Source organism: Augochlora pura, chromosome 7 (assembly GCF_028453695.1).
Source record: "Augochlora pura isolate Apur16 chromosome 7, APUR_v2.2.1, whole genome shotgun sequence".
NCBI classification, from domain to species: domain Eukaryota; kingdom Metazoa; phylum Arthropoda; class Insecta; order Hymenoptera; family Halictidae; genus Augochlora; species Augochlora pura.
The window spans coordinates 9855250-9883151 of record NC_135778.1 but is presented as its reverse complement, the minus strand read 5'-3'; the positions used below and the strand labels follow the sequence as shown (position 1 = coordinate 9883151).

General features: G+C 42.7%; 1 protein-coding gene across 17 annotated transcripts in view; it reads left to right on the top strand.

Annotated features, from left to right (window-relative positions):
- The window catches only part of Shaker (potassium voltage-gated channel protein Shaker), a 246968-nt gene that overhangs the window by 205550 nt on the left and 13516 nt on the right, over positions 1-27902 (top strand). For 13 of the 17 annotated variants that reach the window (XM_078186981.1, XM_078186985.1, XM_078186995.1 and 10 more), the window contains 4 exons: positions 11194-11317; positions 18148-18413; positions 23381-24024; positions 27336-27465. In XM_078186981.1, coding sequence (XP_078043107.1) covers positions 11194-11317; positions 18148-18413; positions 23381-24024; positions 27336-27465 — 1164 coding nt within the window. Of the gene's footprint in view, positions 1-11193; positions 11318-18147; positions 18414-23380; positions 24025-27145; positions 27276-27335; positions 27473-27902 lie in introns of all 17 variants that reach the window. The other 4 variants (XM_078186983.1, XM_078186984.1, XR_013494535.1 and 1 more) reach the window with 4 other exon arrangements.

Here is a 27902-nt window from a genome sequence, read left to right as displayed (position 1 = left end):
TTTATTACTATTTTATCTAGTATAAATAACTTATATCTCACTAAGTAAATGGAAGCAGTATTGGAATAAATGCTTTAGCAAAAGATTCTACCAAAATATTCTGCAGCAACGAGGCTTCAGAAAATTAAGAAGACAATTCGGAAATTACCACAGAATAAAGATTACCAATTTTCTACTACAGAGACCTGCGCAATAGACTTAATGGAATGTAATATACGCGATTCCGATTCGAACCGGTAGTTCATTTACCCACGTAGTCTAACGAACCCCGGATCGTTATTCAACGCCGACGTTGTTCAGGGAGGATGGCGCGCTCGTAATTTTGAAATAGCGACCGGGTCTCGGTATCTTGGAGCGATCGGAGCCTAGACGGAAATTCGACGGAACTCGCGATCGGCTATTAACCTACGACGTTAACCTAATTTCCGCGACGTTAATTGACGTCGCGAGCAACTACTAACAGCGTCTGCCGCGCCGCGCCGCGTCGCCGAGATTCGAATACGCCGCGGAAATGTTTGTCGCAGCGGATAGGAATGCGTTTTACAAAGGTTGCCGTTGCCACGGTTACCATTTCTGCTCGCTGTTGTAAACTTCCCGACCGTGTCTATCCGGGTAGAGAATTATCTTACAATGTACCGCCAACTGGCAACTCATTTTACAAGCAATTGATCTCGCGATAATCTTCTGTCTGTATTTTGTATCATTTCCTCCGGAAGACTTTCCATTTACACTTCCATTTCAATCGAGGATTGCGTCTCGCCTTCTGAACTCTTCGTTGAATAATTAATAATTCAATTCTGCGAAACTTCAATAATTCGAGAGAATAGGAATTTGTATGATATTGTATATCGAGCGAATAAAGTTGGAGAAGTAGTGTATTAGTTTAAAAAGGTGCGTTAAGCCTATTATGATTAAGGGAGGGTCAAAAAGTATCTACAGAATTTTAAATATGTATTTGCATTCTAACAATGTTCTTCAATGAACGTGTTCAGTTTGTTATATTTTATTTTTGCATTGATAGGTACCTAAATGTCAACAGTCTCAAACAGGAAAAATAATATATGAATATTATATTATAGTATCTTTTTTTATATAGATACAAAATGACCCTCCCTTAAGTAAACCTTAAACCTTCTAATACCTTAAGCGTCCTAGAGCTAACCATTGTTACAAAATAACGTAAAAGGTATAGACATAACCTGATCAAAACTTGCTGCATCTATTTATGGCCTTTTCCTTACAACACGTTTTAATCTTACCCACTATTACACATTTACCTTTCTATTCTCTCTGCGATTACAATAATCAGAACTTTTACGATTATCATAATTTTTTAGAAGAGATAAGAGGAATTCACGTTTCTTGTTCGCCTACATCAACTTCAGAACTATTCATGATAAGAGAGTAGAGTTTAATCTCAATTTAAAAAGACGGAATAACATTCGTGCTTAACAGGGCATTTATCGTCAACAGGGTGAATTATGATCTACTATATCAGTGCCTATATATTAATCCTGAAAGCAACAAAGCACTATGGGGATCCAGTTTACACAAACCTGCCATTATCTCGGAGAAACTAATTGCAAGTGTGCCAATACTATCCGCTGTTCTAGCAACCACGAGAGGAGTGGCGGGATATTAATACAGATTTGTTCCAAAAGCTACTCGCAATCAGAAAATGAGAGGTTCGTTTAAAGCAACTTTTTCATTCACAAACATTTTCTCCTATGCTGACAAGTTATTAATGAAAAACAGTGATCAATAACGGGCGAGTTAGGCCGCCAGCTGATCCCGCCTCTCATTAGCCGCTGTTTTTTTTATTAATAACTCGTCAACGAAATCGCGGATTGCATTTTCGCTAAGGAAAAAGTTGCATCGAATTACCTCAGAAATTCTTTACTTCTCAATTGCGAGTGACTTTTGAGACACCCTCTATATTGTAAGAGGAAATCGAACGGCAGCCGATAATCGTCAGGGGGAGGGGGAGGGGGGGAGCAAGATTTGCAAGCAGGAAAAAAGAGAATCGCGAGAAGCTGGCGGCTGCTCGATCGAACGATTAAACCGGCCGGAGCTTTAACCCAATTTTCAGGCCGTCGATCTTATCGCGACGGATGAGACCATGGGGAGAAATGAAAGGGGACAGAGACGTAGACCGAGTGACCAATTAGCGTGGGCGTTGTCCTTGCGATAGCCCGGGACGGTGTTTGTTGAACGTGGCCGTCTTTCCGAGAAAACGCGTGGATTACTCCGAATAGAAACCTCTCCGAGATTACGTAAGATTGTTTGGTGCACGAGCCGCTACGAAGATAGAAGCACATTTATGACCGATCGCCGGTTGTACTATGCACAGCATAAATGGCACGTCAATAAACACCGGAGAACCGTGCTCACGGCCGAGGAGACCAGAACTATTTTTATGGTGAAACGCCCCCGCGCCCTACCAGGAAACGTGAGAGCCACGCGAATCTGTGTAAACACACGGAAATACAGTGGGGAGGGAACAGCAATTACTATGCCGCTATAAGTTCGAGCTTGTGTGAGCGAAATCGAATTGCAAATCATGCGGTACTCGCTCCGAAAGAATCAACAATCAATTTACATTCAAAGCATCGCCATAAAAATGTATCAATTGTCAAAAATGTGCATTTGGCATGATTTTTATGTCTGAAGTTTAAGCTCGATTGAGGTTTCTGCTTTGACGAAATTCCAGGTTTTCATATCAAAGTGAATTCGAATGCAAAAGACATTCCTCTCTTGGGCGAGGATCTTTTCAAGATACTAAACAAAATATACGACACAGCTACTATGAAAAAGGAAAATCAATATTGGATTTTTGTTACGTCGTTGCATAAATTATTCGTTTGCATTGCTTTAAAAAATCGCGAGTCAATATGACGACGTTCCCCTTCAAAGGGCTAACGAAGGAAGATGAAAGCAAAGTGGAAGCTCGAACTTCAAAGCGAAATGTTAAGCTTGTGACTACTTTGCAGATGTTATATAATAAGTGACTAGATCGCCGATTTTATGCATTTATGACAAAAATGATGCCTGTAATTTTGACGTGAAAGAGGAGCGAAGGAAGCAAGGAGTACGATGCGTTGCTTTCAACCCGTTATGGTTATTAAACGAAGGAAGAAGCTCCTGATTCTTGCAACAAACGTGCGCGATTTTTATTTTGCATAAAAATCTGTAGTCTATAAATAGCTAGCGTAACCAAAGTATACAATTTGAAATCGTCTCGAGTATATTCGATGGAACCGAAAGGCTTGCGCCGCTTCTGGGCCCAAACACTACCGAGCGTCGCGTCGAGGCCGATGTCGGTAATTGGAAGCACGATCCACCGGTGTATAAATACTCTTTTCTCGTCCGTCGTATTTACATAGATGCAGCGGGCTCGGAGGAGGAAGATAAGGAACGAATGAAGGAGCAGCGTCCCGGATTAACGATTCCCCGGAGGTCGCCTGAGGCGCGTAGAACACCATGGAGGATATATCTCTCTATTTCGGGGAACAACGATACTCGAGCGGGCCGACGGAATTTCGGCCCTCCAATTAATATTATTCGAAGATTTCGGACCTTGCCCACTCGAAATATTCCTCGGACCGGCCATATGTTTCGTCTGACAGTGACGCGTGGCGTTCGCGATGCGATCTATTTTCTGTCAATAGCGAGGCCGCGCAATCGGTTTTAGACTCGGCAATTAAACATAGCGACCAGGTGACGAAACCGCCGCGCTAAGAGTATCTAAGCTGTCGAGAGATGAGGAATGTCTGCGGCCAGTATGTTTTTCCAAGACGCGTTGAGTTTGAAGATCGCAGAATAGACCGCGATTCGTCTTTGTCTTCGATTCTACGCAGTTGTCTCTGTAGAAGTACTCCACCGCGGTTCTCGATACGAGCTCTGTGGCGCGGCGTCCGCAGCCCGAGCGACGCTTTAATTGAATCAACGATTACGTTCTCACTTAAATCGTTCGCGCGACCACCTTTGCGGATGGCTGGAATAATTCATACTAAAATCTATAATGATCACTTATATTATCATTGCTTTAAGAAATGTCCATATCGTTCTTCCACGTGAAGAGGGGAAATAGACTTTTATTGTTCTTCATTGAATTATACGTTTTATAAAAGTGTTGCATGCGAGGAAAGTGTAAAGACAGTCAAACAGAACTTGCACACTTCTCAAAAAAATTACAACATTCTAATTAGTTCAATGAATCTACAACATTTCCGTGCCATGTGAATTTTTCGAAAATCTGAGTTAGTTTTCTACGAACGCAGCGTGTATCTATTTCGTACGCGTTCTTCAACCCCTTGCTCTATAGTATCGTGGCAAACTCGTTATAAAGATTTGGTACACAATCTACTAAATATGTACGTTATTCGCATCCCATAAATTGAATTTAAATGATTATTAATATTTAAACATTGAAACAATGATTGCTATATAATAAATATAAATTTTCTATCCGACGAAGAAGTTTGCTAGTAACAAATAAATGCTACTCCACGTAACTGTGAAATAAGTCGTAGCGCAAGGGGTTAACTGTCGAAATCGACTGCGAGGAATGTAGGCTAAATTTTGAACTTTTCAAACGAGACTACGTGGAGATGAACTTTCGATAAATTTATTGAGGTCGAACAGTAGAAAATTTTCGATCGGAAGGAGGTTTCTACGGTGTCGTACGCGTGATTCTTGGCCTGGGTGGTCGACGACAGCGGTTTCTGGGTCACGGTGGAAGCATTCTCGGAGTATTTCCGCGAGACGACGCGCTATTTTCAGTCGGTCTTCGGATACGTGGGCACACCGGAACGAGTCCTTTCTCCGTGCACACCGGTGTATCCCCATTCACGACTGGAAATAAACCCCTCTGTCTGTTTCTGCGGCCGCGGAGCCGCAGCGACAACAATGGCCGCGAGGTTTCCATTCAACCGGGCGAATCTCTGGTTCGTCTCCAGGGCTGATCTCGATGCGGACGAGTGACCGTCCGGCAATTAGACCGCGTCGAAGTGCCCGGACATCGTCGAACGGGCGGGCTCCTTCGAGTGTTTCTTAATCGACTTCTATCGGCGATCGTTGCCCCGCCTACCGCGAACAATGCCATTGTGATCCGACCAACAATAACAACCAGCCCCGCTCACCTCACCCCGCGGAGACTTTAATCCTTATTTTTGTCGTCGTCGATCCGAGACAGAATACCTTTATTGTCCCCGAGATACACGGCAGAGACATTAATGAGGAGCTCGGAATTAATCCCTTCAGGGGCGGACGCGCGGGTGTCAACGAAACTCGGAGAATAGATTTCTGTAAATATGCATTCTCTGCTCGACGCCCATCCACCGACCGCGATATTGTATATACCGCTCTCTTTTTTTTTTTTGTTTTCGAATGCACTTGTCGAGCCCGGCTTTTGTACACGGGATAGGCATTATCCGCTTCGTCATTGTGCCTGCGGATAATGCTGTCTGACTGGGACGAAACAGTTCCCAAGCGCGTTCTAACGGTGACCGTCGTGCGTTTCCAGCGAAAAATCACTGTCAAATTGACTAGCACGTTAATTGCAACCACTGCATGGCCACGAGAATGGTAAAAATGCAGCGGGAGCTGCTGGTCATCGTGTTCGCGCGTTAGTTTTATTTTTTCTGGTGCTATTGACACATTTTACTGCTTATTATGCCTTTGTTGAGACTGCGAGTTACAAAGCCACGCCTACTCAGGATTCTCTAGGTACAGTTTGATAGCATTCGAAGAGATCTAGCTCCTCCTACGTTGTTCTCTAGATCGAATATTAATAAAACTTGCACCGAGAGCAAAAACTTCCTCGTTGGACATAGCAAAGTAAACAGACTTCTGTCAATATTCTGATAGCATTCGAAAAGGTTCAGTTTCTTCTAAATCTCTTGAGCTATAGGAACATAAGATGCAGAACTAATTTATTCTAGATCCAGTCAAAGTGGCATCAAACGGAGCCACGACCATAAAGAAGCTTCTGTATGAAATGTAACAAAATATCAACTTTTCTGACAGGAATCGTAAAAGATCCTGCTTTTTCTAGACCGCACGAAACTATACATACAATGGCGGTGAACACTTTTTAAAATGCGAAAACTTTTTCAGACCATATTAAACGACGTGAATTTCGAGGTAACAGCCGAAATGCATTTTCTTAATGCTCATATTTGAAATGGCAGGAAAGCTCTCGTTTCGTAACTTTTCTGTCCAAACTTGTAACAAAAATTTCAAAAGAGCCTTTCGCAGATCTCGATTTCAAACAAATTTTCAGCGTAAATATCAATTACCGAAGTCTACAAACAACAATTTTTAAATATTCGTTATAGACTCAATTAAAATTTAAAAACGAGAGTTTTCTATATTTTTCTTGTCATTCCAAGTGATAATAGTAAAATTAAAAATAAAGCATATTAGCCATTAATTGGTACACTAGTCTCAAAAATCCAAGTCGTTTAATCCACTTATACAGAAGTTATATCGGTTTCTGAGATGGTCATAAGTATATGAACGCCACTCTAGGTTCGCATCGTTTGATAGAATATTATTCTATTTGCATTCAAAACTAAAGCAATGAAACTACGATCATTAAAGACTTTTTTACCTATGACATAGCAAAGTGGACAGCCATCCATTAAGATTCTGATACCTCCAAATCTTTCTACATCCCCCTAAACTACACAAAGTGAAAACGAAGCCACGCCCACCGAGTGTCTCTGCAAAGTCAAGCCAATATGTCGCGATAATTAGCATTTGCTATACCTCCCTGGATAATCATTTCTCCGATTAAGAGACCGGAGTGCAACAAGAAAATTTTTCTTCCACGCTTTCAAGCCACGTACCACGACGACGAGGCGGCAACACGTGCTTGCCGATGCGTCGCGCGTCTATTTCTGCGATACGTCAGGCTATTCTCAGTGACGCTCCGAGTGCATCGACTGTCATCGGTGCTCTAGGAATAAACCATCCGTCACCGAGCGACCGATCGCGACGTGTACGCCCGCACGTCAGACCCCGTTTCCTCCGTAGCGTCGCGTTTCCGTCGAGTTCGAGTACGGGCCGCGGTGTTTTCCCTCAGAAACGTCGCGCGCGGACTTTGATAAATAGTCGGCCGTTGTCCCGCCACCGGCGACGTAATTAAACGACTAAATTGAAATATCGATTTTTCCCCTCCGGCGGCGTGACGTCGAGCTTCTCTGCGCCGCGAGAGACTCGAGGGCGCGCAACTGCGCGAACACCTACCCCCATCGACGCTTTGAATATCTTGTTGACACTGACGAGGAGGCCGCGAGACCTTCGGATCTCGCCGGGAACGATCCTGCGTTTTACCGAGTAAATACTCAACGCGCATTTTATTCAACGGTTTTCGCTCGCGTTTCCTGGCCGAAAGTAACCCTTAAACCTACAGACATGATCGCCAAGGAAATGTTTGCCACTTCGGCGATTTTAAGTGCTCGATGCATTCCGAGCAGAAATAATGTCAATTATTTCGATCCTAATCCTAATTGGCATCTCAAAAGAAGTTCATTCAATATATACAGTTCGAAGAGACCTTGCAAAAGCTGTTCTTAGAAAAAGTTCTTCTAGAAAAAGTCATCCACCGTCACGCCTAGATCGGTGAAGAACTTGCCATCAACGTTTCCCAACCATGAAAGATCAAGATGTGGACTGCTATCCTGCGAATGTCGTGTTCGGTCACGAGACCGGAGAGTCTTCGAGTTTCATTAGAGGCTGCTCCGGGGCGGAGGCTAAGCAATGTCTAACGACAGCGACTTCAGGAAGTCAACATCTTTCCGTGGGAAACGGGAGTCCGGAGGCAATGTCCATAGTTGGCGAGCACTTCGAAGAAAGCTCGGCTTTCGGCCAGTCACCGGCTGCTTCGGAACAAGAGCACAGCTTTGAGGCGAAATTTGCGGGTTGGCGTGAAAGCTCCTCCGGTATCCGGCATCGAGTGCCGTCCACGGGAGAGAGCTTACGAGCCGGAAGATTGGACGGGGGTAGGGAAGGGGCGCAACTCCTATCTTTTGTTAGCGTGGCCCGGCTAATCTGGCCCTTTATTTCTGGAATCGGTCGCGACCTTCCCAACGAAAGCGAGAAACATTTGTCTCGGGCCGAAACGGTTGGCACTGTCGCGTGATAACAGGCCTGTCACCTTCGACGAATGCTTGGCGCCGATCACTGATTATATTTATGCGCGTTGCGACTCTGCCGAGCCAAGGTCACTTAGCCGCGCGCCACCCTGAGACACTTTTTTGATGGAACTAGGACAAGGAAGTCGAAAGCACAGTTCCTGGTGCCCCGCTTGTCCTAGTTGACCCGATAAACCTCGCGTTGTTCCGATTCTATATATATAACGTGGTATCATGGTGTACTTTGAATCACAGATTTCTTCGAAAAACGACAATCTAAATCTTCCCCTCTCTCTCTCTCTCTCTCTCTCTCTCTCTCTCTCTCTCTCTCTCTCCAAACTATGTGCGGAAACGCAGTTTGGAACTGCTTTGACCGATTTTCCGTTTTATACGTTCCAAATACTGCGCTTTAAGATGCTGTTCACCCCAGCAATGTCGAGGAATAAATTTTTGGCGTGGAACCGCGGGGAAATAGCGGGCGCAAGGCTGGGAATCGACCCGGAGCCTTCTCCGCTCTACAAAGTGGAACGTGGAGATGCTCTTTGGCGGCACGTCGCCCTTCCACTTTTCATTTTCTTGCTCCTTTTTCTTTCTCGCGTCTTGCCGCTTCGCCTTGTGGAACACCTCCGTGGACCAAATTCATAGCTATGTTACTTATACGCTATTCATTATACTCTAGGGGTCTTCAGCCTCCATTACTTGAGGTTTTTATATTATTTTTAAGCATTAATGGGTTTAAGCATTTCCTGGGATGTAGAATGATGCTAAAAATATTTCTGCAAATCGTTTATTTATAATTACAACCCGTTTTGAGAACGGTGGTACGCGCATTGCGGACCTAAATTACTCCTCGGCATCAAGTGGAGTTACTATTAGATTGCACAGACGATGGTATAGCGATCTAATTATAGTAGGGCTTATTAAACCTTTGAGGACGAATGTTGGTACAGAAGTAGCAAATACATCATTTCATTTTATATGGTACAGAAGATCAGAATATATGGTCAATTTTTCCTATTATTCGAGTCTTATATACATAATCCAGTTTCCACAAAGGGTGAATGATGTAGCAAAGATACAGTTGCAATAATTATTCGAGACTTGTATAGAAATAAATAATGTATTCAATGAAATTTCAACGCGTACATCACGGACTCCGATTCACTATCATATCCTTTATTATTTATCTTATACAATTTGCCGAACGAGAATTAATTTTGCTTCGCAGATCTGAAATCCTCCATGGCTTGTGTATAGCACGCAACCAACTTTTAGTTATACCTCGCTATACCAGGTTATAAGTAAATTATATAACATTATATCTCGTTAGTCGAAGAATAACTTGACTGACATTTCGAAATAATCGATCCTGTTACGACGTACACCTCGTGCGTACATATTAACTGAAGTAAATCTCCTATCTATTCGCTCTGTATTAAGCAAGACTCGCGAATGTTACAGAGCACAGAAGCAAACTTCATGTCAAAGAAATTATAATCAATGTAGAACATTTTCATGCATAATGTCTACAATAGTGTACTACAATAATGTACTAAAATAATGTACTAAAATAATATACTAAAATAATGTACTAAAATAATTGACTAAAATAATGTATTAAACATAAATGCTATTCGTTTCTTATTAAACAAAACAGAATCTGATCCTGTCTGTAATCAAAATCTAGGTATAAAATTGAACGACGATATACAGAAAACAAAAATTGTCTCCATTAATTAAGAAAGTTCTTAAGTGTCACGCATCAACCCTAAAAATTTCCACAATATTAAAGTCATTTAATTTATATAACATAAATTTACTAAGAAACATTACTAAAAACTACCGTTTATATATTATCTTTATGGCACCTTATCAAATCCGTTTATTCGTCGTCCAATCAGCTGGAAAAACGAATAAACTTGTATTCGAGCTTACAATTAACGACTAATACGTCGACAAACAAGATCGTCTTTATTAAAACAAAAATGGTCAAACTTCAGCCACTGTCGAAGCCTTTGACGACAGCCTCGACGGTGCTCAGAGGAAGATATGGTTGGCTTCTAACCCCGAAAATTCCTCTGACGCTAAGAGGATCTTCGATCGGAGGTCGGCCGACTCTGTTCGTCGAGAGTTGGTTGCCGGAAAGTTTCCCGTAGCCAAGGGCCACGCCATTGTCCGAGGATTAAGGTGTGATCCAAAGACAGTGTAGCTAGAAAGTGAGCCGACGGTTCCGGTGAGGCGAAACCATCGAAATCGTCGTCGGTCGTTGTACGGTTTAGGGGCGATAGGTCGCAGCTCCGGCTGCAACTGCGCGATAAAAAAGACAACGAAGGGAAAGACAGAGTCGGAGTGTTGGCGGCGAGCCTGCGGCGCTGTCGTCGCCATTCCGATGACTGTCGATCGGGATCCGGGTATTTGGTTGGCAGTCCGCCTGCCAATCGGCAATTGGCAATCGGCGATCGGCGTTCCTCAATATTTTCGGAAACGGATACCAGTCTTTCTTCGCCGAGACGAGTCAGGCAGCTTCGATGTCGTACGTATCGCCAATGGCAACCGATCGAGAAAGGACCCGCAATCCAGATCCCGCCATCTTGTCTGTCTCTCGGCGATCCAATTCGCGGTAGAATCGGCTAGCGATTTCCTGGTCCAGTAGTCTGTTAATTAACAACCGCATTCCAGTAGGAACGCCGCTAGTGCTATCCTGTGTTCAACAGAATCGAGAGATCGATCCGAGCCGAGCCGCGATCCACGATCGATCCGCGCGAGACTCGAACGATCCATCGAGCTTGGACAAAGCTCCGCCAGGCCGTCGACCTGCGCCGGCTTACCTGTCTAGTAGCTCATTAAGAGAACAGCTTGGGTACAGGGCCTGTTAGTACCGAGCTAGTCGCAACCCAGTTTCTCGTTTTCTACATCTCCCCTTTCTATACAATGTACTGTTGTTATTGTTCTTATTGTTCTTGTTGTTGATGTTGTTGGTTGTGGTACGTATCCCGTAGGTGATGCAAGAACGCTCGAGGACTGCGGTAATCATCCGATATTGTTTATTTTACAGATCGCTGCCGAAACTCAGCAGCCAGGACGAGGATGGGCCAAACCCCCACACCCAATACACAGGCGTCACGCACTTCGAGCCCATACCGCACGATCATGACTTTTGCGAGAGGGTCGTCATCAACGTAAGCATAATTTTGCATTATATATACTTAATTTTTGCCACGTTGTTTACCCGCGTCGTTGGGACACCGTTCATTAGATCTTTGCAAACTCTTTGGAAATATTTCGAAGCAAGTTGAGTGAAATTTTAACGTCTGAGGATATAATAACAACCGAGATTTTTTAATGCTGCTGATGCGTCTAACAAAAGAAATTAGCCAAACGTTTAATTAGTTTTGAAATACTAACATTTAAAAGTTATAGTATCGCGCATCCTAACGCGATTCATCGAATCTCTGTCATTCATCACGATTTACGCTTTTGTTTTTGTCCTTATAAATAGATGAGAGTTGATCCGTATATATAGATAAATAAAACAAAATCTGGTTTAAAAAATAATTTGCACCACTGTCTATGCGGTTCGCTCCACCGTACAAATTAGTGAGTGTCTAGTATGGATTAGATAAAATCGATGGTTCTACGTTAACTTACGGTAATATTCTGTCAGGTAACTGTACCACGTGCCAGCATTCAAATACTCAATAAAATGTGATCGGTTTATGAACTTGGAACAGACGTGATTCAAACACAATTACCGATCGCCGTCTCGTCTTATTCACCGGCACTCGTAAAATCCGTGTAACGGTAGCAAACGTCTACCTAAGAAAACAAGCCTGCGAAAGGGTCAACAGAGGTCTGCCTCGATCACGCGTTCGACTTCCTATCTCACTAAATTATGACTAATTTCGAGGAGGGGATTGCATTTACGACTTCTGCGTCGAAAGAGAGATGTTTACGATCATAATATTGTATAATCCACAAGCATTCCGAAAGCATTGATCGATACACAATGAGTATCGATGAGCCGAACTGTTCAGTCATTTCTGTTCACGTTTCTAGTTTCCTTCCGTCGCTATTGTTTGCTAATGTCAAAAATTTAATTCGCGAACATTTATGCCGCGTACACTATGAAAAATATGAATTTTAAGCCTTGAACGATATCTGCATTTGAGATTTATTTTAAAGATAGTCAATATGTAGATCGTGAATTTGTATGCAAAATAAAAATGTTCAAAAACAATTCTATGGAACAGAAATTAAGAATTCGATCGGTAATATCGATCGAAGACATTAATGAGATCGGTAATTTTTGTAAAAATAGTGTATAGCACTGTTAGTAAATTCTTTTTAAGTCTCCAAAATGACATGTTCTACCTGCTAACATCTTCTTCATGGTTATAATGATTAAAGGTCTTCGATTGTAACAATTTCTTAGAAAAATAAGAAAATATATCTTCGTCGTGTGCTTAGATTTGCTTGAACCCTTAAACGTCAATAAAAAGAACACAGTATTGGAACAACATTCATACCTAACAGGTTGTCATTAAAAATCTCCATCACGAAGCAAAGTCGTCGAAATACGGCAAGGAATTAATAAGTGAAAAATTAAAAAATCCTTTCACTTCTCTTCATAAAAGTTTTCATTTCCGTTATCCCAATAAATATCCCTGTTCCCAATACGCTTTCGTTCAATCATATGCGTGATTGTAATAGCTCTAATTGAATAATGGCAAACTCAAAAACCAGAATTTCTTCGTTTACCTGGAGCTTTGGAATGGGAAAAACTAGCCACAAGCCACTAATAAGACGCGGCGCGGCAAATACTCGGTGCCGGGAACTCGATCGGAAGTATTTAACGGCTCCGTCGGGGACCGATTTGCGAGGCTTAATGGCGTCGAGCGATCGAATTAATCGAAATTTCAGCTTTCGTTTTTCTGCACGGTCGTGTTTGAAAGGGGGCCGTGTCGTTTCATATCTCGCCGGCCGGTCTATCGCCGGATAATTGGAGTCGAAATGCAGCTGGTCGCGTCGGTGCCCGTCGAAGAAAATGAACGAGAGGGGAAAAAGCGGATCCACCGACCCGTATTTGATATCAATTGTCCGGAATAACGAAGCGTACTTGTCGCCCGGCCCGACCCGGCCCGACGCGCCGAAAAAAAAGGAGTAAAATCCGAGACAGAGCGAGGAGAGAAAGAGATCCGCTCGAACAGCAAATCGTGTGTGCCCCAGTGTGATCGTCAACTATCGGGATTACGATGGCTCCTGGCCGGCTAAGAACGATCCGCATTCGGATCGATCCGCGACCGGTTCGCCGCTTCGCATACTCGCTATCCGGCCGTTCCTATTTCTTTCTTTCCAAAGAAACAAGACTATCTCAAGACACGAAGTGACCTACAGACCGTATTTTGGCAGCCAGCCAAGTTCGTCTTGGAATCAGAGGCGATATAGTACCAAGGTCGTATAGTGTGAACGGAATTATCTGTCCTCGTGGATGACACGACTGCATTGCGCCAATTACACCAGCCGTCCGATCCTCACCCGTGGATTTTTCGCGGATTGATCCCCTTGATCGATCGGCCTTCGCCCGTTCGGACCTGTCTCCAGCTTTTCAACGCGGTCCAGTGAATTCTGGGGGTTTCAGGGGCTTTTGTGTGCTTTGACTGCTTTGTCTGCCTCCGGGAAATGTATGGGGATTTTTTAAAAATTTTTCGTTCGCAAATCTACACGTATTTCATCGGGAAAAACCGTATGAACTGCGTCGATCTGTGTATTTTCGTATCAGGACGAAGGGCAGCATCTTACAAAATTGTTTAGTTATACTTGGCACGAATCGCGTACATATTGTAATCCATACTAATGAAAACAACTTGTAAATGAAACTGGACTATTTGGAAAGAGGAGATTCGATTATTCAAGTCTTGCGACCCGTTTTGACAATTGCCGGTAGTCTACAACTGTAACTTAAAAATAGCCACGAATAATCGTATCTGCTCTTCCCATATTGTTCATTTTTGTTTACAAGTTGAAAGAGAATTGGGAAGTATTTACTGTAATGCGAACACAAATCACTGTAAGTGCCTGACTGGTTATGCAGATTTCGAACACAATCTATTAAAACTAAGTGTTATGTAGTTTTTTTCGATCAAAATAAAATTCTGCACTTCTATTATTGCTGTTCAACCCTTTTCATTGAATTATTACATTATCTTCTTGATCTACGTTCTTTAAGTTTCTATATAATTTCGCTAAACAATTTGCTTTTTTCTAAATAGAACATGACTTTGACTGTTTATTTATAGTTGTCCAAACATCTTTGATGATATTGGTCATTTTTACTTTCTTTCTGATGTTGTACAATGTACATTCTATTAGGATGTACTTAAGTATCAGCTCAATGCCACAGTTGATACAAAGAGGTTCATCTGTTTTGGACATTACGCACTATAATAGTACAATTTATTTCCCTCTTGTTAAATATACTGCGGGGTTGGTAGAAAATATACTTTTTCTGAGTTCATGTAGGGGGGAAGAATTTGAATGTATCCATTCTTGGTTCCACTTCTTCAAATTGGATTTCAATGTACCTTGGAATTTGAATATTATCGATTCCACTTTCGCAGGGATTTATACGTTGGTGTTTGTACGACTCGTTTTACAAATCAATGATTAGATAATTAGGATTGATGTTTTTTTTTCATTTCCTTGACTATGTTAAGATTGTCAACAGAAATTATATAGAGATTTTATTTTTCAATTCATAAGTAATTGCTAGTAACAATTCCAGTGATTGTTTCGTCGTCGTTTGCATTAATAAATGTATGACCAACTACCTAGCTATTTGTGGTTTGATCTGCAATTCAATTAATTATGATTCCGAGGGAAATGACAATGATCTCCGTTTAACATTCGGAAAAGGAATAGCCAATTTTTTAGAACTTTGTCTAATCTGACAGTAAGGGGGACGTGATGTTTTTTATAGCAAAATTCTTTAACGTAATTATTAAAAATTATTTTATGAGTCGGATTACCAGAGTTAGTTACCAGTTACATATTAGCTTCTTCTTTCGATGTTCTAAGTAAATTTCTTTAAACTTTGTATAAATTGGCTATTGGGGATGTGCGATATACAATTGTTTAGAAGTAATTTTAGTTGTTTCATAACATTGTCACGGGACTCTATTGTTAGTCAAGTTTTAAGTTACCAAAGATATTGTAACAAAGGTTTGCTAATTTCGAAACCAGTGCAGGTCCACGTGTCGCGGTAGATCAGAGGAGATAGTAATCATAGTTTATCATTCTTCAATGATTCGTGGTACGAATACGCAAATATACCACAGATCGAGGGGCGATTTCCGCAACAAGTCTCGGGCACCCGCGGATGTTCGATAACGAGACTAAATATCGACCGCGGGCGGCGTGTTACGCGCGCGTTTGTCCGCGCCGCGCCGTCGCGAGTGCAATTCAATTTCTGTTCTGAACGGATGTCGGCCCTAGCGACGAACAGAGCCGCTCTGTTCCTGAAACCTTAACCGTCCGGACTGCGACCCCAAGAAAATGGAATTGTATATTTCATCCGCGACAGCGATTAGGCTCCCCTCTAGTCTGCCGTACTCGTAATACTCATGGAACAATAACCGCGAGCTCCTAACGTGATTGCTGTTCCACCGCGATTTCATGAAAGCCAGCACGATTTTCTTTGCGCGACTGTATCCCTAATTGCGCGAATCCGTTCGTTGTGTTACTGTAAATCGCCTTAGCGTATGCATGTGTAGCGTCATCGCGCATTGCAACGTGTATCCTAAAAATCCATTATCGTTACCCGAAAACAAGCGATGCAGCTATCTTCGCAAAAAGCTTGTTCATTATTCTTGTTCATTTTATGAGAAAGTTTATTCGTTCTTCTAAACCCTCCTTCTGTTCTGCGTTCCGTCGTCGAAACACTGAGCATTGTTGCGAATGGAATATTTTATTCAAAAATTTATTTTAACGATAACACTTATAATTCATTTTTTACAATATTTTTTCTTCGACTAGGCAAAGTTTCAACCAAGTCCGCTAGATTTAGATGTCTATTTACAAAAACACTGTCATCTTACTCTACTACTCCTGCAAATGAATGTGACAAAGGGTTAGAAATCTCGTTTGTTGAACAGGTTTGTATTCTACGATATTTCGGGAGAGAATTACGAAACGAAGATGAAAATAGGTGGAACTATTGATAGAATAAATAACGCCAAAACCGGTAGTATAATTCACATCACGTTGTTAATAACATGACCGTCTAAAGTATTACCATTTGAATCAGAAAAGCGGGACGACGATAGCGGTATAATCTTCCACAAAAGATTATCGAATGAATTACTGTATCCATCTAAATTTAATCTCGCCGACACATCGATCACCGCTGCTGCTCGGTAACCCATTAATGGATTAAAATTGGCAAGAAATTATGCTTCGGGTCGGATGTATCTTTTCGGATCATCGTGAAAAGGTGGACGCGTGCCATCGGAATCTCGGTCGGTCGAATCGATCCCGGATCGAGTCGCTCGTTTATTAAATGTCAGCCGAGCACCGGACCTAGCCCCATCGCGGCGAACGGTCGTCGAGCGCCGTCGCAAGTCGTCGTCGAGCACCGGCTTGATTCTTTAATTCCCCGAGTAACGCAATATCAGAATTGAGGAAGGAGGCGGTGCCGGTGGACGCGTCGCGTCGTCGATAAACCCTTGGCCCATCCCCGCGACAGTTCTAACCGATGCTTCTTCTTTTTCTTCTTAATCGTCCTAATGGCCGGCCGCAATTACCCCAGTTCCGTTTATTAGTTTTCCGCGAGCATCGCCGTTCCATTTCGGCCAAAACAAATCAGGTTTCCATGCCGGTTTATTCGCGACGGTCGGCATTACCGGCAGGTGTAACGACTGGCTGGAGCGCTCCTTCGGTGTCATCGAACGGCGCTCCATTCGGTCGGCAGAAAAGGACAATGGTTCGTGAAAATCGTTCATCTTGAACGTATACTTGCCAATTTATGACCTATACGAACAAGCAGCGCGGAATAGAATCCTCCTTGGAGAGACACTCGGTCTCGAGATCATCAGATTAGGGATAGAGTACTCGACTGAGGGCTTTATTCCAACGATTCCCGAAAGTTGCGATACTCCAGCACACGAGGACAAAGAACATTGGATTCTCTTTCGAGTAGAAAACGGTTTTTATTCCTAGCGAAACACTGTCGATCGAACGGAACTACATTGTTATAATAATTCACTCATTGGGGAAATTTTGTTCTTAACTTGTTAAAAGCTGAAAATTCTCACAGAATCAAAGTAATTTAATTGATGAAACTGAAACTGGAAGGCTCAAATTGACCGTAATAAATGTTATTTGAACTTGTATTCTAAACAGCCTAGTAAAATTCAACTTTTGCGAAAATATTACAGTTATTCGTATTGTTACATCATTGTGCCGTAAGGAATAAAATATTGTTTAACTTCTTCACATCCTTGGCCACGTACGTATACGTTTAGTTTTCTTAAGATTATGATAAATAAGAAAGAAACAATTAAATAGATTGCTCCTTACTAAAAATACATCCCTGAAGAGGTTAATACTCGAGCGTTCTCATTGAAAGCTTCAACATTTCTCTTGTTCTTTCATAAATGGTCCAATCCCCGCTCCAAAGGATAATCGCATAAAGAACACGCAGCATCACTCTGATCACTAAATTCCGAATTCTAAAGCACGTCGCTTCTATCGTCCCGATATCGTCAAAAGAACTGGGAAAGCATACGGTCGGTAAAGTGGCCAAGCAGAGTGCTGATCAAGATTCACGAGATCAGAGCGCTCGGTGTCCGGTATTATAAAGAAAAGGGCGAAGCGAATTAGCCGAGGTTCGCAGGGAGATTAATCCGGTGTCCCAATTAGCAGGGTATCCTCTGGCGACAGGGAGATTGGGGATAAGGGGTAAGGGCCTCGCGATGTGCTCGTATAATCGATTATCACTTTCGATCCCGGACAGGTGAGCGGTTTACGGTTTGAGACGCAGCTGCGTACGCTGAACCAATTTCCGGAGACGCTCCTTGGCGATCCGACACGGCGGCTCCGATACTTCGATCCGCTTCGCAACGAATACTTCTTCGACCGGAACCGGCCCTCCTTCGACGCGATACTTTACTACTACCAGAGCGGCGGCAGGCTGCGTCGTCCGGTCAACGTTCCTCTCGATGTCTTCTCCGAGGAGATCAAGTTCTACGAACTGGGCGAGCTGGCCACCAACAAGTTCAGGTACGACCGCATTATACCGACACGGCATTTACCTAAGCTCGTCGAGGTAGTTAGGGGACGAAGACCGCTCGCGACTTCAGACCGCGGACGTTTCCACATAATTCATACATCCGTGCGAATTAAAGCTGCCCCTGGCAAAAATGGCAGACGTGACAAACATATCGGGCTAGTACACGTAGAATGTCGGATTCAGTATTTATTTACATAATGCTCCTCCTCGATTTTCGTGAAATTTAGATATGGTCTACTGCTTGATGTTTCGAACGACCTGATTTCGTATAAAAATTGTTCATCTGCGTTAGTTTCCGAGATATACCGTGGACCTCACCCGGCCCTAACCTATGCTCACAAGTCTGATTCAATTGTAAGAAATAGAAAGTCTCAATTCTTTGAATATTTCTATTATCTTAAATCATAATCAGTCAATTCTACTATAAATTCACAAAATCCGCACTCTATTTTTGACGTACAGAGCATTTTAAATAATATCAATTTGCAAACGATGTAAATGCAGTATATATTTGACTTACGCATGGGTTAGATCTGCGTTATTAATATTATATTGATTGCTTACCGGTTACCATGACGTATTTATAGAAACAATAAACATGTTTTCGCGAATATCTCTAAAGAAAGAAATATCGAGCTGTACAACATATGCAAATTTCATTGAAATCGCAGAGGAGGAACCTTTTTGTAAATAATTACTTCCGACCCCCTCAAAGAATAATAAAATGGCCATTACTGATATCTGATACAAAATTTAATGTGTAAAGAAAATTTAGAATACTTCAGAACTGGTTCATTTGAATTGATTAATTAGGCACATTCAAAGTGTAGGCGCACAAACATTTATACAGAATTAGAATTCGATATTTCATGTGCAGTAGCCTGGTATGTTCGTTCCTGTACTGAGGAAATGTCAATAAATTCTTTTAGGAATTTTTATGAGCTAGCGTTCAATGTATTATTTAATATTTTTCTCGAACAAAATGTTTATTCCACAGATACAGCACACGTTCTTTAGTGGTCTGCGTGGGAAGTTAAGAGGTTCAAATATGTTCTATATTTTGTTACTCAATGATTCTTTTGGTGAAGATTTCGTTCTATTGTTATACTTTCTGCCAGGGGTAGTGAATCGAGCGAAGAAACGAATGAGATAGATGAACGTAATTTGTGTAGCAAAATAGGAATTCTAGCGACGACTATACAAAGGTGAATCACTCGATTTTGATGCCCTAAATTATTACGATCGTTTGTATGAAAAGGGCGTTGCGAATAAAAATAAGGTGATTTCGATACACGCGGAGTGTCTGGAAAATAAGTGAAAGCGCCGATAACATGCATACTCCTGTAGCGAATGTAAAATCGCATAAAACTTGCATCGTTTTATGTTTGCGCAGATAATATACATGTTTCTGGTATTTCAATGCTTTTCAGATATTATCTGCAACATCTGAAAGACATCAAAAAATCAGTAATTTCTCAGACATTCTACAATCGTTACTGTCTCTCGAGTTGTAGAGTTTTCTTGCTGCACTATTTATTGCGATTTGACTTTTGTTCGAGATACTTTTTCTACGACGAACACTTCGTAAACAATAGAAGGTAGCACAGCCGACCGATTCATTTTGTGAAGTTTGACCGTTGAAATGAATTTCCACGAGCGACCGCGGTCTGTCCGCGAGGGAGAACAAATGACAGATAGTTATTATTAGGTACACGAAGTACTCCACAATCTTTTTGTTAATAAATATAAATCACTGCTTTCGATAGATTCGAGACACCCTCCCGTCTGAGAAAATCTGACGGGAGCTGTTGGAAAACGCTACTAAATGTTATTATCGTTGCGTAGGGTAACGGATTCGCTGTGAACAAATTCGAATGATTTCCGATAAAATAGATGGACGCGGTAGCCAGTCTAGATAGAGAACAGATAGAGAATACGGGACTCGTTTGAGCGGGCCTAGTGTTTGCCAAGGAAACCTAGCGAGCAGATAATTAGAATGTTTTTGTTGCGGTCAAGATTAGTTCGTGAACATAGTTAAACAGTGGTGGCAGGGAGGAAGGTTGGAGACCCCTGGAAAATGGAGGCCTCGAGCCGAGCTCCGATGGGCTCATTGTTCAGGGATGTTCAATCTCTAGCTCCTGGAGCAGACGGGGATCTCGTTCCGTGACTTTCGTTACCGCGGAACGGAACAACGGTAGCGGCTGCGAGGGGGGAGCTCGAAACTTCCCGTTTCCACGCCCCCGCCACCGCCCTCGATCCGGTCCCGTCATTTCGTATCGCGTTACAACCGAGGAATTTGCGCCGGATGACAGAAGCACGGGCTATCAAACTTTGCCAGCCTATTCTATATTACTTCCCCACGGCGAAAAAAAACTACCCTCCGAAACACAAACATTCTTCATAAGACTCGAGACCTCGCACGAACAGCCTCGTCAGCATTAAACTTGAAATTCTTTGTGAAGCAATTACCAGCAATTCATTTCTTCTATTTTTGTTCGTATAACAGGGTTACTGACATTATTTCAAAATGATGTCGCTAAAGTATTGTCATATATGATAGTCAATCTTGTGATTAACGCTAGAACAGCCTACTGGGATTGCCTGCAACCCAATACAGTTTTTAATATGTCCTGCAAACGGTTTGAATAGATACAGAAACGCTGGGATTACATATTTATGGAACCTATAACATATAATCGTGTAATAGCAATAATAATAATCATAATAATGTGCATAATATGTACTAGTATTAATAATGTATACAGGATGGGTCATCATATGTTACCACTTTGATTTACATGATCATTATTACTCATAAAGGAAAATGTTTTGGAGGCAATTTTAATAGTATCAAGTTCATATTTTGTAATACTTTAACAGCTACAGCTCGATATCAATTATGAAAGTGTGTGGATCTGCATATATTGTAAAGTTAATAATTTAGCTGACATTTGAATTTAAATAATTGTAAGTTACCATTACTGTAACGAGAAGATGTTATCTCTATATTTACAGATTGACGTAACAAAAACGTCTGGTTGTATGTAGTACCGTTACTTAAATCGAAGTATCTCCAAAACTATTAATTTTTCAACATATATAGTATTAATACACATTCATAACGAATGTCGAACTGTATCCACTGATATATTAAAAAATACATCGTTCCACTTAAAATAAAATTAATCTCCATGTGACCTTAACACACTCGCTCAGAAACAAACTAATATAATCAGAATATACCTCTCACTCGATATCATTTGAACCTCCTCTAAACATTTTCCGGTGCAAGTAATAATAGCCACGTAAATCGACGTGATAATATAATAGCAACCGATCCTCTATATAGATATAATATATCCCAGAAAAATAGAAGGCGGTCGTTCTAAGATTAACGTTTGCACAAAGCCATTGTAATACAAACTGTAACCAACGTCATACGAAGGTCTCAATGTTATAGATTGTCAGATTCGATTTTGCACTCAACTATCTCACAGCGATGAAAAGTATAAAAAAAATGTATAAAATCCAAATATAAAAGAAACAAATACTAAAGCATTTCCTCTTAGCTCGAACGGTAATGAAAATCTAATTTCGTAAGTGAAATGATCAAGCAATGTAAACAGTCCCGGCGAGACGGTTCAGTTCACCGCGAAAATTTCGGCAAAGTTTGATCGCCCACGCTCTGGCCACCCAATACATCATGGCACAAGAAGAGTACACCAGTTTCCGACCCAGGAATCAGGATTTCTGGGGAAACTATTCGTCGTTTTGTGCGTCGCCCGGACTCGATGGTTGCTTCTACTACTGCGGCCAGTGGAAGTGACCGTTTTGGTCGGACGGCGGACGGAATTACGGTCGGGATGGTCCTCGAGGTCACACAGAAAAAAAAAAAAGAACGATATCGTTGTTTAGTTTCTCTTTTCTTGGTGTAAAAAGCATTAAAGAAGAGGCTGAAGGTAAAAAACAATTTACCTCCATTATTTCTTTGTAACGTTAGCTTGACCCTAGAACTCTTCAGATCTCCGTTTCGTCGAAGCCGCGGGTCGCAAGACTCTTTTTTGGAACGAAGGCTGCTTATCTTGTACCAGAAATTATCGACGAGTTCTCGAGGCGGAGAACAATCGCCCCAGCTTTTCCCCAAGAATTTTTGACGCAAGAGAAGCAGCTGTGATTGCGAGACGTTCTCGTCGGACCTGCGATTTCGACGAACACTCACACACACACGTCCCCTTCTTTCAGTAGTTGCAGCTAACTTAGCAGACCGTGGAGCTTTATGCGAGTGATATGCCTTTGGAAAAACAATGAGGTTCTCATTGTCTTCGACTCTTTTCAACACGACTTTTTGGTCTTTCTGACTGTGGATCGCAAAACATGTTCGATTTGGGATTTTAACCGGATTATGGGATTTTAAACAAGTCGTCTTTGATACACGTTAATGTAATTATTTAAAAATGCGTGAAATGCTCTATTAACACGTCAAGTTTGTTACGATTCAACCTAACTTGACTTGTACTCAGTAAAATGCATATTTATACATTATTTACTAAAACTATAACTGGCATTAATTTGTAATCCGGTTGAGAGTTCGACTTCGAATAGACGTCGAGTGAAGAAATCTTGCACGAGACCGATCTGTTCGTATAGACATGGAAGGTTGAATTTGGTTGAAAAAAGTGCATAAAGCTGCACGGTCTAGTCACTAGTGGTAGAGAAAACGAAAGACTCTCTCGGGCGATGCACTGCGGGGTATTTGAGTCCCAGAGGTATTTGAAGACTTACCAACATGCGTGTTAATTGATTTGAACGTTGAAGTAACGTTTGGCTGAAAGAAAGAAGTTTGTTGTTCTTGGGACGCGAATGCCTGGCAGGGAGCGCGACGTATGGTACGAACGTAGGCTCGCCGGTTGTCGGTCGGGTGTGTTTGCGCATTTGAGAATGAAAATTGTTGCCGCAGGGAGGACGAAGGGTTCATCAAGGAGGAGGAGAAGCCGCTGCCGACGCACGAGCTCCAGAGGAAGGTCTGGCTGTTGTTCGAGTACCCGGAGAGCTCGCAGGGCGCCCGGGTGGTCGCCATAATATCCGTGGTCGTGATCCTCCTGTCGATCGTGATATTCTGCCTGGAGACCCTGCCCGAGTTCAAGCACTACAAGGTCTTCAACACGACGACGAACGGCACGAAGATCGAGGAGGACGAAGTGCCGGACATCACGGACCCGTTCTTCCTAATAGAGACTATTTGTATCATCTGGTTCACGTTCGAGTTATCGGTGCGCTTCCTCGCCTGTCCAAACAAACTGAACTTCTTCCGTGACGTAATGAACTTCATCGACATCATCGCGATCATTCCTTACTTCATCACGCTCGGCACCGTAATGGCCGAGGAGGAGGATATGATCGATCTGCCGAAGGCGCCGGTAAGCCCGCAGGACAAGAGCACGAACCAGGCCATGTCCCTGGCGATACTCAGGGTCATCAGGCTTGTCAGGGTGTTCCGGATATTCAAGCTGTCCAGGCACAGTAAAGGCCTTCAGATCCTCGGCCGTACGCTCAAGGCCTCCATGAGGGAGCTCGGCTTGCTCATCTTTTTCCTCTTCATCGGTGAGTCTCCCGTCACTGCGTCATCTTCTTCTTTGCCTATACGATATATATTTTCTTCACTCTGTTTTACTATCTCTTCTTGCAAAAACATACCTACTGCGAGTATCTTTGTTCAAACCACCAGCATCTCCCGACAGTTCTCGGTGTCGTCTCTCACCTCTTCTCACCTGCCTCGCGAGAGACACACCACCACGAGTTTCTATAATCGTCGAGAGAGAGCCTCCGAGACGACGACGATAGAGAAGCGAGAGCTACCTGAGAGCTTAGGACTAGTCTTCGATTAAAAACACCTGACCGAGGATCACGGTAGCTCGTCATGGCAAAATATTTACGAGTCCGAGTCCGTTCTCGGCGAGCACGCTGTTCACGAGACGTTTATAATAAATAACTCTGCTCGTAATCGACGACCACCGTTGATAGAAACGAAAACTAAAGTAATACCAATATATAATATATATATATATACATACATATTACGATTATATACATATATATATATACGCTATGTATATATGTATATATACCTACTGTATCTTCCTCGCCCCTGGAGACTTGTGTTACATTGTTCTCCGAGCAACGATCGGAGTTAGAGTGCCCGACTCATAGAAAGAGACAACCAATCCGCCAAACGCTGACCCAATCGATCGGACCGATTAGCGAGCCACTAACCGGTCAGAATTCGAATCATTCACGAGCCGTCTAATCGGCCCTGTGATTTCTCACCCCAACGATTATACATATTCACATATGTGTATCGGGAACCCACCGCGGATTTTTCGCCGTATCATTGTTCCCGCGAACTTCTCTCTGGCTCTAGAGTCTCGTGCCGCGAATTCTTTGCAATTCTTTACGTGTCTTCGCCGATTCCTTTGCAATTCTTTGCAACACATCGCGAATTCTTTGCAATTCTTTACGTGTCTTCGCCGACTCCTTTGCAATTCTTTGCAACACATCGCGAATTCTTTGCGATGTCCCGCGGGTCGGAAATTTCACGGGTGTTCGCGGTCTAATTGTCTGAATCGGTTGCCGCGAAAATAAGGAGGGGGCCGTCGCGAGATAGCTCGTTTCGAAGATATCTCGAGATCATTGGCTCGCATTGTTCAATCCCCACCACCGCATCGGGAGCCGCCGTTAATGGCGCCTCCCATTCTCCAAAGAGGTCTCGTTTCCTCTCGAATGTCTCGGTGCAGGAGCCCGCGAGTCGCCGGCAGATTTACAACCCCGTTCCTCTATCGATTCTTAATTCAGGTCCCGGAGGAAGTTTCCGGCGGTGTCCTTGCCCAGCCTTCTCTCGATAAAGGTAACCCCTTCTGCCAGCTGCTCCGCCGGTAACGCGGCGACTGCCATGCCAGGATACGCAGGATCCATTGCTTCGTTCTTTTTTTTTTCTATTTTACACGTCTCGACCACCCTCTTCTCTTTCCGTGCAAGGTAAACGGATCGCGGACTCTTTCAACCGATTCGCATCGCACGGGACAATGAAGCTTAATAAGCTCGACAACAATTGTTTTGTACGGTCTTGCTTCAAAGCTACTTTGCAGTCGTCGCGACAATAAATTCTCTCTTTTCTTCTCTCCTGTGTGAAACAAAGAATTGAGCTTTCCTCGATGGAGTTCTTTCAGTCCGGTAAAATTCTGTACGCCGATGATGCAAGTGGGTTAATATCGTTGTTCATTCTCGAGAATCATCAACCCTGCGAGGGTGACTGCTCAGTTTCGCTAGATTGTTTTGCTTTACAAAAGTAACATTTAAAGTGTAATCGTTTAATGAATATTACTGTTTTCATAGAAATATCAAAGAATTAAAAGTTACCACATTTTGCGGTAGAGAATAATTCTAATAAATGTTATGATCTTCTTACGGATCTATACATTGAGAATCGAGTCTATTCTATAGTGAACATAATCGTTTAATAATCCTCCCTTGTTGCAACACAGATTCTACTTCTGAAATTTCAGTTTCATCCCAAAAATAGATGCAGCCTTCGCAGGGATAGAGTTTTGTCGTTTCTGTTTATCTTGTAATTAAAGGCAAAAAGATGACTAGCATATGTAGAATATTCGAAAAATTCCTTTTGTACTTGAGACTAATGGATTTCGGACGACGCGATCGGGTTACCTTGCACGGAGCTTAGACCAACTACTTCTACTCTCTGTTCCCCGCCAAGGGACGAAAAATCGGAGCGACAATCCCCCTTTCTCATGCCCCCCTTACCCCCCCCCCCCCCCCCTATCGAACTTCTCGACCACTCTTTCTTCCTGTCAAGTCAAACCGAGTATCTTTACCAGCGTATTGATTATCATGTCACCGGTGATCAGATGACGCGATAGTCAACGCACCGAATAAAACGGCAAGCACATCGTTGGTTAAATAAGAAGAAAGTATAACGAATCTCTATATCTATCCATGTCTATATACATGTACGTACATCTAGATAAAAAAAAAAGTCATGAATATGCTAAAAAAAAAAGATGTTACTAAAAAAAAAAGATAATAGATGATAATGATAAATAATAATAATAAGGGTATCGCCGACAAAGAGAGAGAGAGCAGGAGAATCCTGATGGAGGTTCTCAGCCGAGAGAGATCTAGGTAACCGAAACCGACGTACGGCCAGAGGATGGTCGATGGCCGTTTTCCTGGGGAATTGGTCCGGGTCCAATCATCCTGATGGAAAGGACCCCATAAGTACCGTCGATATTTCGCTCGATCGACGAGGTTGCCGGACAGAAACGAAGACTATAGCGACTGGAATCACGTGGAGGAGACAATAGAAGGAAAGAGAAAAAGAGAACAAGTGTCGCGCGCGGAAGAACCGATCTCCATCGATCGTGGGACAATCGATGAGGTCGCAGGATGCATCAAGAAACCTAACGCTAACCAAAACAGAGGGAAAGAGAGAAAGAGAGAAAGAGAGAAAGAGAAAAAGAAAGAGAAAGAGAAAGAGAAAGAGAAAGAGAGTGAAAGCGCGCGCGAAAGAGATGAAAAGGCGAAAAACAAGCAATGAGAGCGAAACGAAAGAGAGAGAGAAAGCGAGAGAGAGAGCGAGAGAGAGAGAGCTAGGGCTCGCTAGACAAAATAGCGTGTCTTGAAGCGTGTGTTCCTCTTGTGTGCGTTCCAGGTGTGGTGCTGTTCTCGTCGGCGGTATACTTCGCGGAGGCGGGCACGCAGGACAGCTTCTTCAAATCGATACCGGACGCGTTCTGGTGGGCGGTGGTCACGATGACGACCGTGGGCTACGGGGACATGAGGTACAGAGCCACCGGGGGCGTTAAACCCACTGAACCGGTGTTTTCTTCCTTGCATTGCAGGTGTGGTGCTATTCTCATCGGCGGTATACTTCGCGGAGGCCGGCTCCGAGAATTCGTTCTTCAAGTCCATTCCGGACGCGTTCTGGTGGGCCGTTGTCACGATGACGACCGTGGGCTATGGTGACATGACGTATGATGTACTCACTTTCACTTAAGACTCTAGTTAATGCCCGCCAAACAAACGAACACACACTTAACTTATCTTATCTTACTTAACGTAACTTAACTTAAATTAACTCAACTCAACTCAACTTAACTTAACTTACTTATTTACTTAGAAACTTCAATCTGTTACGTTTTTCTACTATGTCTCTCTGCTCCCGATATTCTACTCTCTCTTATATGCCAACCATAACCGGATCTACTACTGTCACTCGCTCTACCAATCCCACAACCACCCCCTTTTTTATTCTTCTATCTCTCTATTGTTCCACCGGAAGCACGATGTTTATCCACACCTGAACCTATCTCCAGTGTCCTTGGATCTATCACGGATTCTCGATCACTCGTTCGATCTCAGTTTTTTAGTTTCGTTTCTTTGGTGACTTGGTGACATTTACGATTATT